The sequence below is a fragment of the Zeus faber genome (assembly GCF_960531495.2).
Source record: "Zeus faber genome assembly, chromosome: 14".
In the NCBI taxonomy this organism is placed as follows: Eukaryota; Metazoa; Chordata; class Actinopteri; order Zeiformes; family Zeidae; genus Zeus; species Zeus faber.
This window is the reverse complement of record NC_137200.1, coordinates 1,968,862-1,981,813: the sequence shown is the minus strand read 5'-3', so window position 1 is coordinate 1,981,813 and position 12,952 is coordinate 1,968,862. Positions and strand designations below refer to the sequence as shown.

The window sequence follows — 12,952 nt, the reverse complement described above, 5'->3', positions numbered from 1 at the left end:
AGAGAGGAGAGGAAGAGAGGGATGGGAAAAAAAGGAAAGGAGAGGTGATGCAGGAGGGAGAAAAAATGCAGAGTCACAGGAAACTCAACTCCATCTATTGTGGGATAGGACTGAGGGGACGAAGGGGAAAAGCCATGATTAAAAGGAGCATCACATACCACCCTGCAGGTTGATAAACATGGTATTTAGAGGTGTTGTGCTGGGGGGATCACTCGCACGTTGCGTGCCTTCACACTGTGCCGCCTCGACTGACTAAATCTTAACTGAGGGGAGAACACGCACGACATTGAGGGCAGGACACTGAGAGGCTGTCTAGCACACCATGGCCTGCATGCTGCTTCCCCAAACCTGCACTGCAGAAGCTTTTCCTCTGTTCTCCACAAACACTGATAAAAGTGCCTGTGTCTGCATACACGCCTGAGTCAGGAGTCTGGGAGCTGGCTGGGTGGGGGAGGCAGGGAGGGAGGCAGGAGTGAATGGGGAGGATGGGAGAGAAAGAGGAATGAGAAGTGGAGAGAGAGAGAGAGAGAGAGAGAGAGAGAGAGAGAGAGAGAGAGAGAGAGAGAGAGAGAGAGAGAGAGAGAGAGAGAGAGAGAGAGAGAGAGAGAGAGAGAGAGAGAGAGAGAGAGAGAGAGAGAGAGAGAGAGAGAGAGAGAGATTTTGAATGGAGGAAGAAGGGGAGGGAAAAGTGGCATAGAGCCAAAGTGGAGGGTAGAGAAAAGTTGAGAAACAGCCAGAAGGACAGGGAGAAGAGAAGAGTCTGCCTCGCTCGGGCACTGCTGTTGAGGAAGAGGAGCAGTAATCCGCTGTCTGTCTGCTTGTCTGTCTGTCTGCCCTCACTCCATCCATCCCTCTGTCCCTCTCTGTCCGTCCCGCTTTCTGTCCCTCTGTCTGTCTGTCCGTTTCTCGACTCTGTCGCGTCTGCAATGTGTCTCTCTCTGCAGTGAGAGCTCTGGCTCGGCAGATTCTCCTTGACTGAACCCCGACTGCGCAGTGAGTCGCTGTCGTGGCCGCTGCTGCAGCGTCCACATCGACTCGGCCGTGCAGTCAACCTGTCGGCCTATGAGGGAATACGTCCACGGGAAAGAGGTGAGTCTGGTAACATGAGAATTACCACTCATACCACATGCAGATTTACACACCTCTTCTTTTCAGATCTGCCTCTCTCCCTCTCTCTCTCTCTGTCACCTCCTCCTCTCCAAGAGAAGGAGGCACCTACAGGTATGTAGTTTGTCACTGTCTGCACCCATAATGACACACAGAAAGAACAACTTTTTTTTATTGCACTGTAATGATATTATTGATTATGGTTTCTGTCTCAGTGTTTGTAATCCCCCATTTTCATCTTGAGCTATTATCACAAAATGTCTTTGCATTTCCCCTGATTTCTTAAGTTATTTGCAATAATTTCATCTTTCCTTACTCTTCCCCCTCTTTCCTCATTCTCCCTCTCCTGTGCCCTCTGTCTAACCTACACTTTCTCTCACAGGAGTGCTGTGGGGGCTGGCAGGCAGGCTCACTGCAGCTACGACGAGCTTTAACACTTGGACGTGCCTCGGTGGGGGAACGTACACCCCTGTAGTTAGCTTCCAGATCCTTATCCGGCAGCTGTGGAGAACCAGTGCAGATTTTCTCTGTCAAAATAGTCTCATACAGCTGGACAGAAAGGTCTGAACAACGCAATTATCCAAAGAGAGGGCTAGATCCCACTGCAGTGTTTGTTCGGGCAGGCATGGATGTCCAGGGGATCTGGTTCGACCCCTGCGGGATGCTTCCCAGACACATGGCTGCTGGTGTGGTGCTGTCCCTGCTGCTAGGTAAAACCCAGTCCTTCATCCACGTCATCGTCACTTTGTTTACTCTATCTTCATCATAACCGATAAATGCACTGTTCGCCTTCCAGTTTTTGTCATCTACTCATATTCATATCACAGTCATATTCACCAAAAAGAGTGCTAATAATTAGTAGAAAATTGTGCAAGTTACGTTAAACATGTAATATTTTTGAATATTTTGCTGTTATGTCGTGAGCGGTATTGTACAGTATGTCAATGAGACATGTCAGACATTTTCCAGGAAGGAGCCAAGGCGATAGAAACACTTGACCACACCTTCTATCATTCACAGCACTGAATCAATATTCAAAACAGCAGTGTGATGCTTCAATGACTAGAGCATCACTACAGCATAACATATAGATGTGGTTTAATCTTCTTGACTAAATGTTGATGTGCTGCATAGCGCCTGTGAACCACAGAATGACCTCACCCTACATTGGCAGGTTATTCACTGAATTTATATTTGGAGTTCTTTGTATTATTGAAAAAAATACAAGAACTTAGGATACGGAAGTCTTTGTCATTCTGAATGTCTATAGTTAAGAAGTTACGTGCGCCGGTTCCAAACTGCACCTTCATATTGAGCACCACCACACTGTAAAACTGCTCATTACAGATCTGCTGTATCTTTGATAGATTTTTGATAGACGGTGCATGCAGGCTTATGCTGTGATGGCGTGTCCTTGGTGAAAAGTCATTTCTTAAAAGTTTGGAGGACATTTTTTAACCATTTTTTTAAATTACTAAAACTATTGATGAGTTTTAAGAGTTTTAAGTATGTTTAAGTATCAGTAAACTTTGTAGATGGAATAAGAATGTACTCGTTACGATTGATTGAATACTCATTGAAGTGAAGTGAAAGTGAAATTAATTTACATTAATTCCGTACGTTACCATCATCAAAGATTTAAATACTACAAATATTGTGCCCTGCGGCAGTGGCCAACAATGTTCTGAATGCTATTGGCCGAGGTGAATTGTTCAGCGATTCTGGCATGTATACCCAGTGCTAACGAGACATTAATAGGAATAAACACACAGTGGGGCATCAGTTCTGCTCCAACTGGAATCACCAGGTAGAGAACTTTATTGATACATGCCCATTGATACATTCACGCATATCATATGTCAATCTCAGCACATCTCATTGGCTTTTATCATTGTCCACATACAGTACCTGCTTTAACTCATTATGTTTGCCTTCATTGAGAGGACATTTTTCATACTGTATATGTCAACATCCCCATTTGCTCTGTAAATTTTCACATACAGGTACTCCTCACTTAACGTCCTACCTGTTTATTGACCATTCGGACTTACGACCAGCTCTCTGACCAGTCTGTATTGTGCGCTGCGTACAATACCCCGGCGTGTGCGCCGTATGCACGGTGTCTCAGTGTCAAGCATCTCATCGCGCATCATCTTTCTCGGTCTAAGTCTCGTTCCCGCAGTCTGTCAGTATTCACTACACTAGCGTTCACAATCGCCACGCCCCCTTACCATGAAATTACCCGAGTCCATGCTTATCGACCAATTTGCTTAACAACCTGGTCCTAGGAATGGAACTTGGTTGTTAAGTGAGGAGTACCTGTACATGGTTAATCCTCAAACATAAAGTTTGAAAAGGTAATCAACATAAATTGTGTTGCAGGTTTCATCATCACATCTGCTAGCATCTGGTCTGTTGGGCAATAGTCCAAACTTATTTTTCCACAATTCACAGTTAACCTTACAAAACAATACTTTATGTCAACATGCTTACACCTCTGTCTTCTTGCAGGATTGTTTGTTAACGCTATTGTACCTTAGTTATCCTCATAAACCTTAGATGGTGCACACTGACGACCATCAATGCCTTCTAATAGTTGTACTATGAGTTGTACATACACTCTTGTGTGGGTGCAGCTATTGCCATATACTCTGCCTCACAAGTGGACAGTGCAACAGTGGGCGACTATTTGGTTTTCCATGAAATCAAAGGACCATTTTCATTAGGCTTACACAATAACCAGTTATACTACGTCTGTCAGTTACATCAGCTGCCCAATCTGCATCACTGTATGCTTGTACTGTAGCCCTAGTTTCTCATTGTCACATTTCCTGTAACGCAACTATTTCTCAATTGTGCCTCTCAGATATCTCAGTACATGTTTTGCAGTAGTCCATTGCTCTTCTTTTGGCTCAGCAAGGTACTGTTACAGTCAACTTACTACAAAACTTAGATCGGGTCTTGTACACGTAGTCAGATAGATTAGGCTACCGACAATACTGCTTCTCTGTATTTTCTGACATAACTCATCATTTCTGCATCTTTAGTGTAGTTCATTTTTTGTTCACAGGGTGTTGCTCTAGGTTTACAATCTTGCATGTCAAACCTTTCAAGTATTTTCTCCACTTATCTCTTCGGTGACACTTTCACATAATCAAAAAAAAAATCGAAATCGATACCAAGAAAATGTTTCCGTTTACCCGAGTCTTTCATCTTTAACTTTTCTGTGAGCATCTCCTTCACCGTGCAAGGCAATTTTTCCGACAGCCCATTATTCTGAAACCCCAATAGTCCAAAAAAATGTTCCCATTGGACATGGATGACACCCTTAACCTAACCCTAACCATCTATGCTTATACCTAAACTTAACCATCTCTCAGCTTATACCTTCACTTAACCATCTCTAAGCTTATACCTGAACTTAACCATATCGAACCTTATACCCAAACTTAACAATCTATTCGCTTATACTGTACCTAAACATAGTTTTAGTCTTAATTTTTCAGACCATCGCGGTTCAGAATAATGGGCTGTGGGAACAATGGGCAGTCCCCTCCTTAACAACCTTGAGTGCATTTTCATCACTGGCAGCAAAGATCAAGTCATCAATCCATATTATTATGATCACTTTCTTTTTTTATGTTTCCCTTGTGTAAACACAATGATCAGCTGGATTATGCAGAAAGTGGTTTTCACTCAGATACTTGTTCCAATTTCTGTCTGCCTGATTGTTTTAGTATACATATCGTGCCGTGTATTTGTCAGATCCTTGAACATTGTTCTTAATTACATATACCCATCTATCCCCCACTGCTTTCTTACCCTCAGGCAAGTTGGTTAGAGTAAATGTGTCATTTTCTCTTGGCTGTTGCATTTCCTCATCCATCGCATTAACACATTCTTTCGAGTTAGATGAGGTTACAGCTTCCCTAAATGTTAGGGGTATATTACACATTAATCTGTAACAATAATCTATGTTAGTCAGTATCTGATCATCACTCTCCTCACCAGATACAAATTCACTTAAATAACCTGCTTTCTTCCTCAATCTAGAAGGGTATAGCACAGGGTCATGATTGGTTTCACCTGTCTGTGCTTGGCTATTCACCTCAGGCATAGTTTCTGGAACGCGGCCCTGATTATGTCCTGGACTACTATTTTGCCTGGTCTTGCTGGCCATATTCTGCACCTCAAAGTCATGGTCATCAGGCGTCATGTCAGTCTGCCACTCTAAAATCGTTTTGGTCATAAATGTCACCAGTCTGTGCTCCTGCACTTTCCCATTGTTGTTGCAGGCTGGGGTATTCTTGTCATACCTGACCAAAACTCCCTTCTCACTCCCTGTTTATAGGCCTAACACAGTGACCCAAACTTTTGCAAGGTTAGGCCATCTTCCTGTCAGCATTGAGTAAGGTGTCTGTTTTGTGTGATTGTTAAAGCATCTGTTCCTTAATACAGATGCTATCTGCACTGCATAGCTACAGTACATAACTCCTTTGGCAACTCGCTCTCTCTATTAGCATACACCTAGCCATGTCAAACAGGGTGCGCCAATTTCGCTCAGCAGTACCCTTCTGGTGTGTTGAGTATGGTGCCAAAGTCTCATGTTTAATCCTATTACTGCTGAGTAGTGCCTGGTAATTCTTTCTCATGAATTCCGCACCATCGTCTGATCTGAAACATTTAATCTTCTTGTATGGGGCTGTCTCAGCAAGAAACTTCTCTGTTGCTTGCACCCTGTCACTCAATTTTTTTAGAAAGTACTTAAAACACTGCACTAGAATAATCATCAGTGAATGAGAACGCAAACCTATACCCGTCTCTAGACTCTGGGTCTATTGGTCCCGCTAAATGTACTAACTCTAGAGCTCCTTACATCAGGCTCCGTGTTCCAAGTTTGGATAAACTTCCCCTGAGTGCACGCTTGGCAATGTAGGGCAGGTTTGTCTATTTTACCCTTGATTGTCGTACCATCAACACACTGTAATTTCTGAATATCAACATAATTACAGTGCCCTAGGATCTCATGCCATGTCTGCATATGATAAAACCCCTTACGTTGGTCATCACATTCATCATTTACTGTGTGTAGGCAATACAGTCTGTTATACTCATGAATGTGGAATTTGGTACAGTCTCTGTGTTATAGGACATTTTCCCTTGCTTGAAGATTACGGTTGGTCCACTGGCAGTAGCTGCTTATACAGAAAATAAGTCCTGCGGGTATGAGGGGATGTAAGACGTGTCTCAGCTATATCCGTGATAATATGCAAAGTTTCCACTGTATCCACTATCAGATCTGTCACCTTGACGCCATGCCCTGGCTGGACAGGGCATGGCGATATGGCCGGGATTGCACCTTCACCCCCGGGTTTTTTTCCACATGGGCAGGGGAGAAAACACATCAGCAGACGCGGACGTGCGGCTGCAGCGCCGCGACGTCCGCCAGGAGAGAGATGTTCACTTAAAAGGGCCGCGGTGCAATCTGCCGGCTTTGGAACCTCTGGCCCCAACTCGTCCCTCTCAATCGTCACTGTGGCCAGTATTATGGGCACACCTTCCCTTCTTCATTCTTTTAGGAGGTTTAGGTGGTAAATTTGAGTGGACCCCCTCCTGTCTGTGCATTCAACTTTATAATCAACCTCCCCCACGTGTCGTGTGACCACGAAGGGCCAAGCTGGATGTCGGGAGCAGTCCTAACATCTTGTCTCCCGGTAAGAATTGTCTTAACCGAGCCCCCCTGTCGTACAGGCGGAGGTGACGTTCCTGGGCCTGGAGCAAGTTCTTCTGTGATTCCTGCCCTAACGCGTGTAGCTTTGCTCTCAGGTCCAGGACGTACTGGACCTCGTTTTTACTGGTGCTGGACCTTCCTGCCAGTTTTCCTTAATCAGGTCGAGCACCCCATGAGGTCTTCTGCCAAACTGTAGCTCAAAGGGGGAAAACCCTGTGGAGGACTGGGTAACCTCCCACACCGCGATCAACAGGGAGTTTAGCTTTGTGTCCCAATTTCGGCAAGTTCATCATGGACGAACTTCCGGATCATGTTTTTCAATGTTTTGCTGAAGTGCCCGACCAGGCCGTCCGTCTGCGGGTGGTAAACGCTGGTCTGAATTGAGCGGACACCCAGTAACCTGTACAGTTCGCGCAGTGTGCTTGACATAAACAAAATGCCCTGGTCGGTCAGGATTTCCTTCGGAATCCCGAACAGGGAGATGAACTGAACCTGCGCCTGTGCCACATTTTTGGCTGTAATACTGCGCTGTGGCACTGCTTCTGGGAATTGGGTCGCGTAAGCCACTAGCATTGAGCACTGCAGTCTAATGAACCGATGAGATCCATGGCAATTCTCTCAAACAGCGTCTCAACTAAGGGGAGGGGCCTCAATGGCGCTCTGGGAATAGCCGGTGGATTCACCAGCCGACACTCGGGACAGCCAGCATAGTGCCGCTGCACTTCCGCCCAGATGCCTGGCCAATAGAAATGGGCCATTATCCACTCGAGTGTTTTCTCGTGTCCTAAGTGACCGGCCATTGGGTTATAATGAGCCGCCTCGTAGTCGTAGCCACCGCTGGGCTGCGTCCAGGAGCTGCTGGGCGTGCAGGAACGGCCGGCCCGCGGTGTCGTAGGGGAGTGAACAGAGGTGCAGGCGGTGGCCCTCAGGTATTCTCCCGACCTGCTCAATCACCGTCCTCCAGACGACAGTGTAGCTCATCCTCTGCTGCAGGGTTAGGGAATGTGCCACCAGCTGGGCTTCTCCCGAGAGGAGGGGAACAAGCCACCACCCCTGCTCGTGGTCGGACGAGCCGGCCGCCTTGGCCATCAGTTCAAAGTTGGCGAGGAACACCTCGGGATCATCCTCCGCGTCATCTTCTGTAGCACTCTAGTGCACTCCTGGAGGAGGGCCTGGATGGCCTGTTGGCTCTCCCAGAGTGCCTCCTGGTCCCACTCACAGACCATTTGTTCCAGGGGGGAAGGCGTCCAGGATTCTGCCTCGCACTGCTCCATCCTGTTCAAGTGCCAGTTGTGGAGGTGTGTGCGGAGGGAATAAGAAAGAGGAGGCAGGCGGAGGCAAAACAGCAGCTGTTGGCGTGTATTTATTTCTAGTTTATGAAATAAAAGGCGGGCCAAAGGGACAACTTAGAGGCTCGCAGGCAAATAATGAAATAGTTTGTCCGATCGACTGAGACATGTTTGCCGCACCAGTTCTTGTCCCTGTGACGTCATGCAGCGCATTTGCAAATGGCCTCTATGAAAATATACATGGTTCTTTTTAAACCGTAAAATGAGGTGTTGTTGAGATATAGTGTGTGAGCAGAAGCTGCTGAGTGTGGAAAATTAGCATATGCCATTGGTACAGAGGAACAGTTGCTGCAGCACCTGCAAAGAAAACATTTTATTACGGTCGATGGAATTAATGGACCGTCCAGATTTTCACCGCAAAGCATCATGTGGATACTGGTTGACCTGTAGTTGACTAGATTCCTTCCTTGGTGTGGGTTACTCATGTTCATAATAATTGTCTTTAATACTTGATAGTCTATTGACCGCTATCAGATATGTAGTTATTATTCTGGCCCAAACACCAAAAATGTTCCACACCAATCTCTTGACCTGAAATCAGTTTGAAATCTCATACTATACAGCAGGATTATTGTGGGACCCCATGTTAAACCTGAACAGGGGTGGAAGATGAGTTCCTATGGATACGGTGAAACTGGTATTTGAGACATAGGAGCCAAGCCAATCAAGAACCCTCTCAGATAGTTGGTCAGGAATTTGTTGTAGACTGCGTCAAAGGCTGCACTGAGGTCTAAGAGAATGAGGATGGAGTAGTCACCTGCATCTGCTGCAAGGAGATCGTCAATTGTTACCTTCAGCGGAGCTGATGGAAAATTACCTTCTGTTGTAGCTTACTCAAAAATGGGATTTTTGAGGTAGGTCTAAAATCATTTGGGATGGCGAGGTCAAGACCTGTGTTGTTTTTTAAGTAATAAAATCTGATAAAACTCGGATGGACAGGCGTGCATTATTAAAGGGGAACAACAGTTCTGTAGTGTTTGCTGTTAGAGGAGAGGTTTCAATAAAGCAGGAGCTGGGGGCAGTCTTATAAGTGAAAACACACCAGCTGTAGTGGAATTTAGGACAATAGAGTGAGCAGGGGCAGCTGATTTAACTGCATATCAAAGAAAATACCTTTGTGATCTGACACACAAATTTCCTTCAGTGCAGGCCAGAAGGCCAGAAGATAAAACTAGATCTAAAGTGCTTTTTCTTTTTACATGTTGGGTCATGTGCAGACTGGACATTGAGGTTAAAAGAGTCTATGTGGTAAAGAAATTCATTGGCTAGAGAATGTTAAAATCACCAAGATCCCTTATTATCCCTCTATCCCTTATTTTGGCAAAATAAGGGATAGAGAATCATTTATCAAGGCTGTGAAGTAGTGTAGTAGTGAAGTAGGGCAGACTGGACCTATCCTTAAAGTTGATATTTGTAGGCTGGAAAATTGGAGCGTTCCCGTTCCACTACAATGCAGGAATAAAGACACTAAGGGAACATAGAAAGGACATTTTCTTTGGAGAAAAAAAATCTGATGGAATGGCCCGAGCCAAATGGGTAAAATTGGATGTGCTTAGAAACAAAGGAATTTTTCCTTCTTGGTTGTAAGAACAAGATTATAATTTTATTTGCTTCTTTTAAGAAATCTTATCAACTTAGACGTCCTCATTCCACTCGTGGGTATATTTCCTTGATTCAAGTATTCCCTTCTTTTTTTAGGAGCAAATTTTGGAGGATAGCGAAAAATTGTGTGTGTGTGTGTGTGTGTGTGTGTCTGTGTGTGCGTGTGCGCGCGTGTGTGTGTGTGTGTGTGTGTGTGTGTGCGTGTGTGTGTGTGTGTGTGCGTGTGCGTGTGCGCGTGTGTGTGTGTGTGTGCGTGTGTGTGTGTGAGCAATACATCGCTCTTTATTTTTCTCTTTCTCATCTCGCACAATTGTTCGGTTCAGCATTACTCACAGGATTATAAGAAGACATTGTTTATTTTGGTTGTCAGTGTGGTTTTGAATTCGCTCCTAGGTGGACAATGTAAATTTCACTGTAGTAAGAGCCACTGAGGGGGTGCCTGTGGTGTGTTGCACCCTGAGAGGTCACTCTTAAATGCTGGTCTTGTAAAAACATGTACGTTAGGCTAACTGAATGTCATTTTGTGGTGCTTTGGTGACTTTGTGGTGCCTGCTGAGCCCTCAAGGCGTGGCCACCCCATCCTCAACCACTATTGAGACACCAAAGTCGTTGGTATTGTAGTTATCAGATTACAACTTACAATGTATTTTGTCTTGGTTGTACTAATTCCGTTGACATTCTTCATGGTGGGACATGCTGGGTCATGCTGGGACACTCTGGGACATGCTCGGAGGCCCAGCATGTCCCAGTGTATCCCAGCCTAGAACATACTGGGACTCTAAACCAATCAACCAATTAATTCAGTTCATTTTTTCTGTTCCAAACATAGCTGGGAAGTTTTGGACAGATTACTGTCTGGGATTATTTGGATTTCACATTGGTCAAACATGTTTTCCCAAGTATAACCACTGAGTATGGGAAAGCTAAACTGTCCCTCTGGTGTCCTTCTTCGGTTGGTTGAAGTATGAGATGCATTGAAATGCACTATATTGTCCTTTGACTTGACCCACCTTGGTGTCTCAAACCCAACAGTCCTTAAGAGAATAGCTGGACATTTGTGTATTTCTAAATGACATAATTACAATTTATGGATTTTGAATCCAACTGGATTCACTGACTGCAGTATATATAGAAGTTATATACAGTATATGCTGTATTATATACAAATAATCTGTGTGACTTTGATATTCCTAACCATTCTGTCGTGGAAATGCACTACTATCCCTGTAAAAATCGTTGTAGGTGCACTTTCAGTCTTACAACTCGATATCTCCACAGAACCTAGTTGTAGATCAAAATCTTTGTGTCTGCAATCAAACTAAAACCAGACTCGCTTGATGTTGATATGACACTGTGTTGCAATAATTTGAACCTGTTGTATACGCCGCTCCTAACGCTCCCCTAATCCCTCCCAGGCCTATGGTCGACTCAGGCCTTGGAGATGTCTGTGGGGAAGATTCCCTTCCTGGAAGCGGTGAACGGCAGCACAGTCATGTTGCCCTGTACTTACGCCAGCTGCATCGGCATCAGTAATCTCTATTTTAACTGGCAGTTCAATGAAAGTGGCACCATGGTCAAGGTAAGGCCGATTTGATCAGCATTGGCATAAAGCAGAGTCCTTCATTTTTTCCAGCTCTTGCTGAGATCAGGGTGACAGTGTGAGGGGTGAAGTGTCCGTAAGGTTAAAGACTAACTTCACCCCCTGGTTTGATTCCCCCCACTTCACTAATCTGCATCAGTGTCCTCCCTGCACGATTCATGCCGATTTCAACTAGTAGGTGGCACTAATGAGCCACACATACTATCTGTAAAACTGATTCAATCACATTTGAAAAACAAAAAATAATATTATGACCAGGATTACTGTGTGTTACAAGGATTGATGTGTGTTTCATATATTTCAGTTCACAAAACCTCTTCCTCTTTGAAGTTTATTTTCCTTAAACATTGTCCCCTGGGATGAAATGTTGTGAAAATAAGGAGTCCTGTCCTACTTTTGCTTAAGCTTTTGTTAATAGACCACAATCAGTTCTGGTTTATCGACAGCTTTCTGGTCTTCCCAGATGTGTGAGTCCGTGATTCCGAAGGAAGGAGTAGAGCCCGACGTGACTATCCTCCGGGAACGCGTGGAGTTTGTGGGCAGCAGCAAAGGGAACAACGTCTCCATTGTTCTGTGGAACATCACTTTCGAGGACGAGGGCCAGTACACCTGCTTTGGACGCAACCCCAAAGAGAAGGGCAAGAACCACAGTGCCATCTTCACCCTGATCGTGGTGGACGAGTGTGCGTGGAGTCTAGCAGCTGTGCGGTGTATATTGTGCATGACGTCTCTTCTTGACCCTTAAAGGACCAAATTGAGTTGCAGCCCATTTACTTTATTTTCTCAATGATAGGTCACAAAAGGACACAATTTTGTCGTAGTTTGTATTTGTTAATTCCATATTAAAACGTCGCAATGTCGCCTTTTCACATGGTTGTCTCTCCATATCCCTTTCTGTAGTGAGGGTGGTGGACAACACCCTGACCATCATCATTGGCTCGGCAGTGGGTGGCGCCATTGGGCTCCTAATGGGCTTCATGTTGCTGAAGAACTTGACGCTCTTTGTTCTCGCCAAGCTTGAGGAGAAAAAGTGGGTACTACATGTTACCTGTCCTACACGTCTTTTCCTCACAATGCACTGTGGGATACACAAACTAGCGTAGTGTGCAGTGTGAACACTACAGTACATATCTGTCATCCTGGTAATCTTTGCATACTATTTGATGCATGCTATGGTTTCGGATAGACAACACACGTCCACATACTAATTTGCCGTATTAAATAGTGTGCTCGATGCCAATTGGGACAGTGCTATGTTGGTTGTTCTCTTAGCATTCCCATCAACACAGCTATTTGATGTTTTTTATCATTACTATTACAATAACTGCTGAACTGGTACGTTATATTTTCAGATGTGTAAGATACAGTATTACATTGTTATGTAGTATGTAGTATTTTGCATTAGGCAAGTTGAGTATTTCCAGTAATAATCCTCCTGATCTCTTTTTCCTTTCGTCCAACTGCAGTAAGGAGTGCCTTGTAACTTCGTCAGGGATTGACAACACAGAAAATGGCCTCTCAGGATCCAAAGCTGATTCAAAACCAACACCAAAAAAGAAATAA

At 44.7% G+C, this 12,952-nt stretch overlaps 1 protein-coding gene across 1 annotated transcript; it reads left to right on the top strand.

Annotated features, from left to right (window-relative positions):
- Window positions 1-1,732: 1,732 nt before the first annotated feature.
- Window positions 1,733-12,952, top strand: scn4bb (sodium channel, voltage-gated, type IV, beta b; the record flags this gene model as incomplete). The annotated part of the gene is made up of 5 exons (XM_080014186.1): window positions 1,733-1,817; window positions 11,205-11,368; window positions 11,853-12,072; window positions 12,290-12,419; window positions 12,856-12,952. The coding sequence occupies 5 exons, from the start codon at window positions 1,733-1,735 to the stop codon at window positions 12,950-12,952; spliced, it is 696 nt and encodes a 231-aa protein (XP_079870312.1).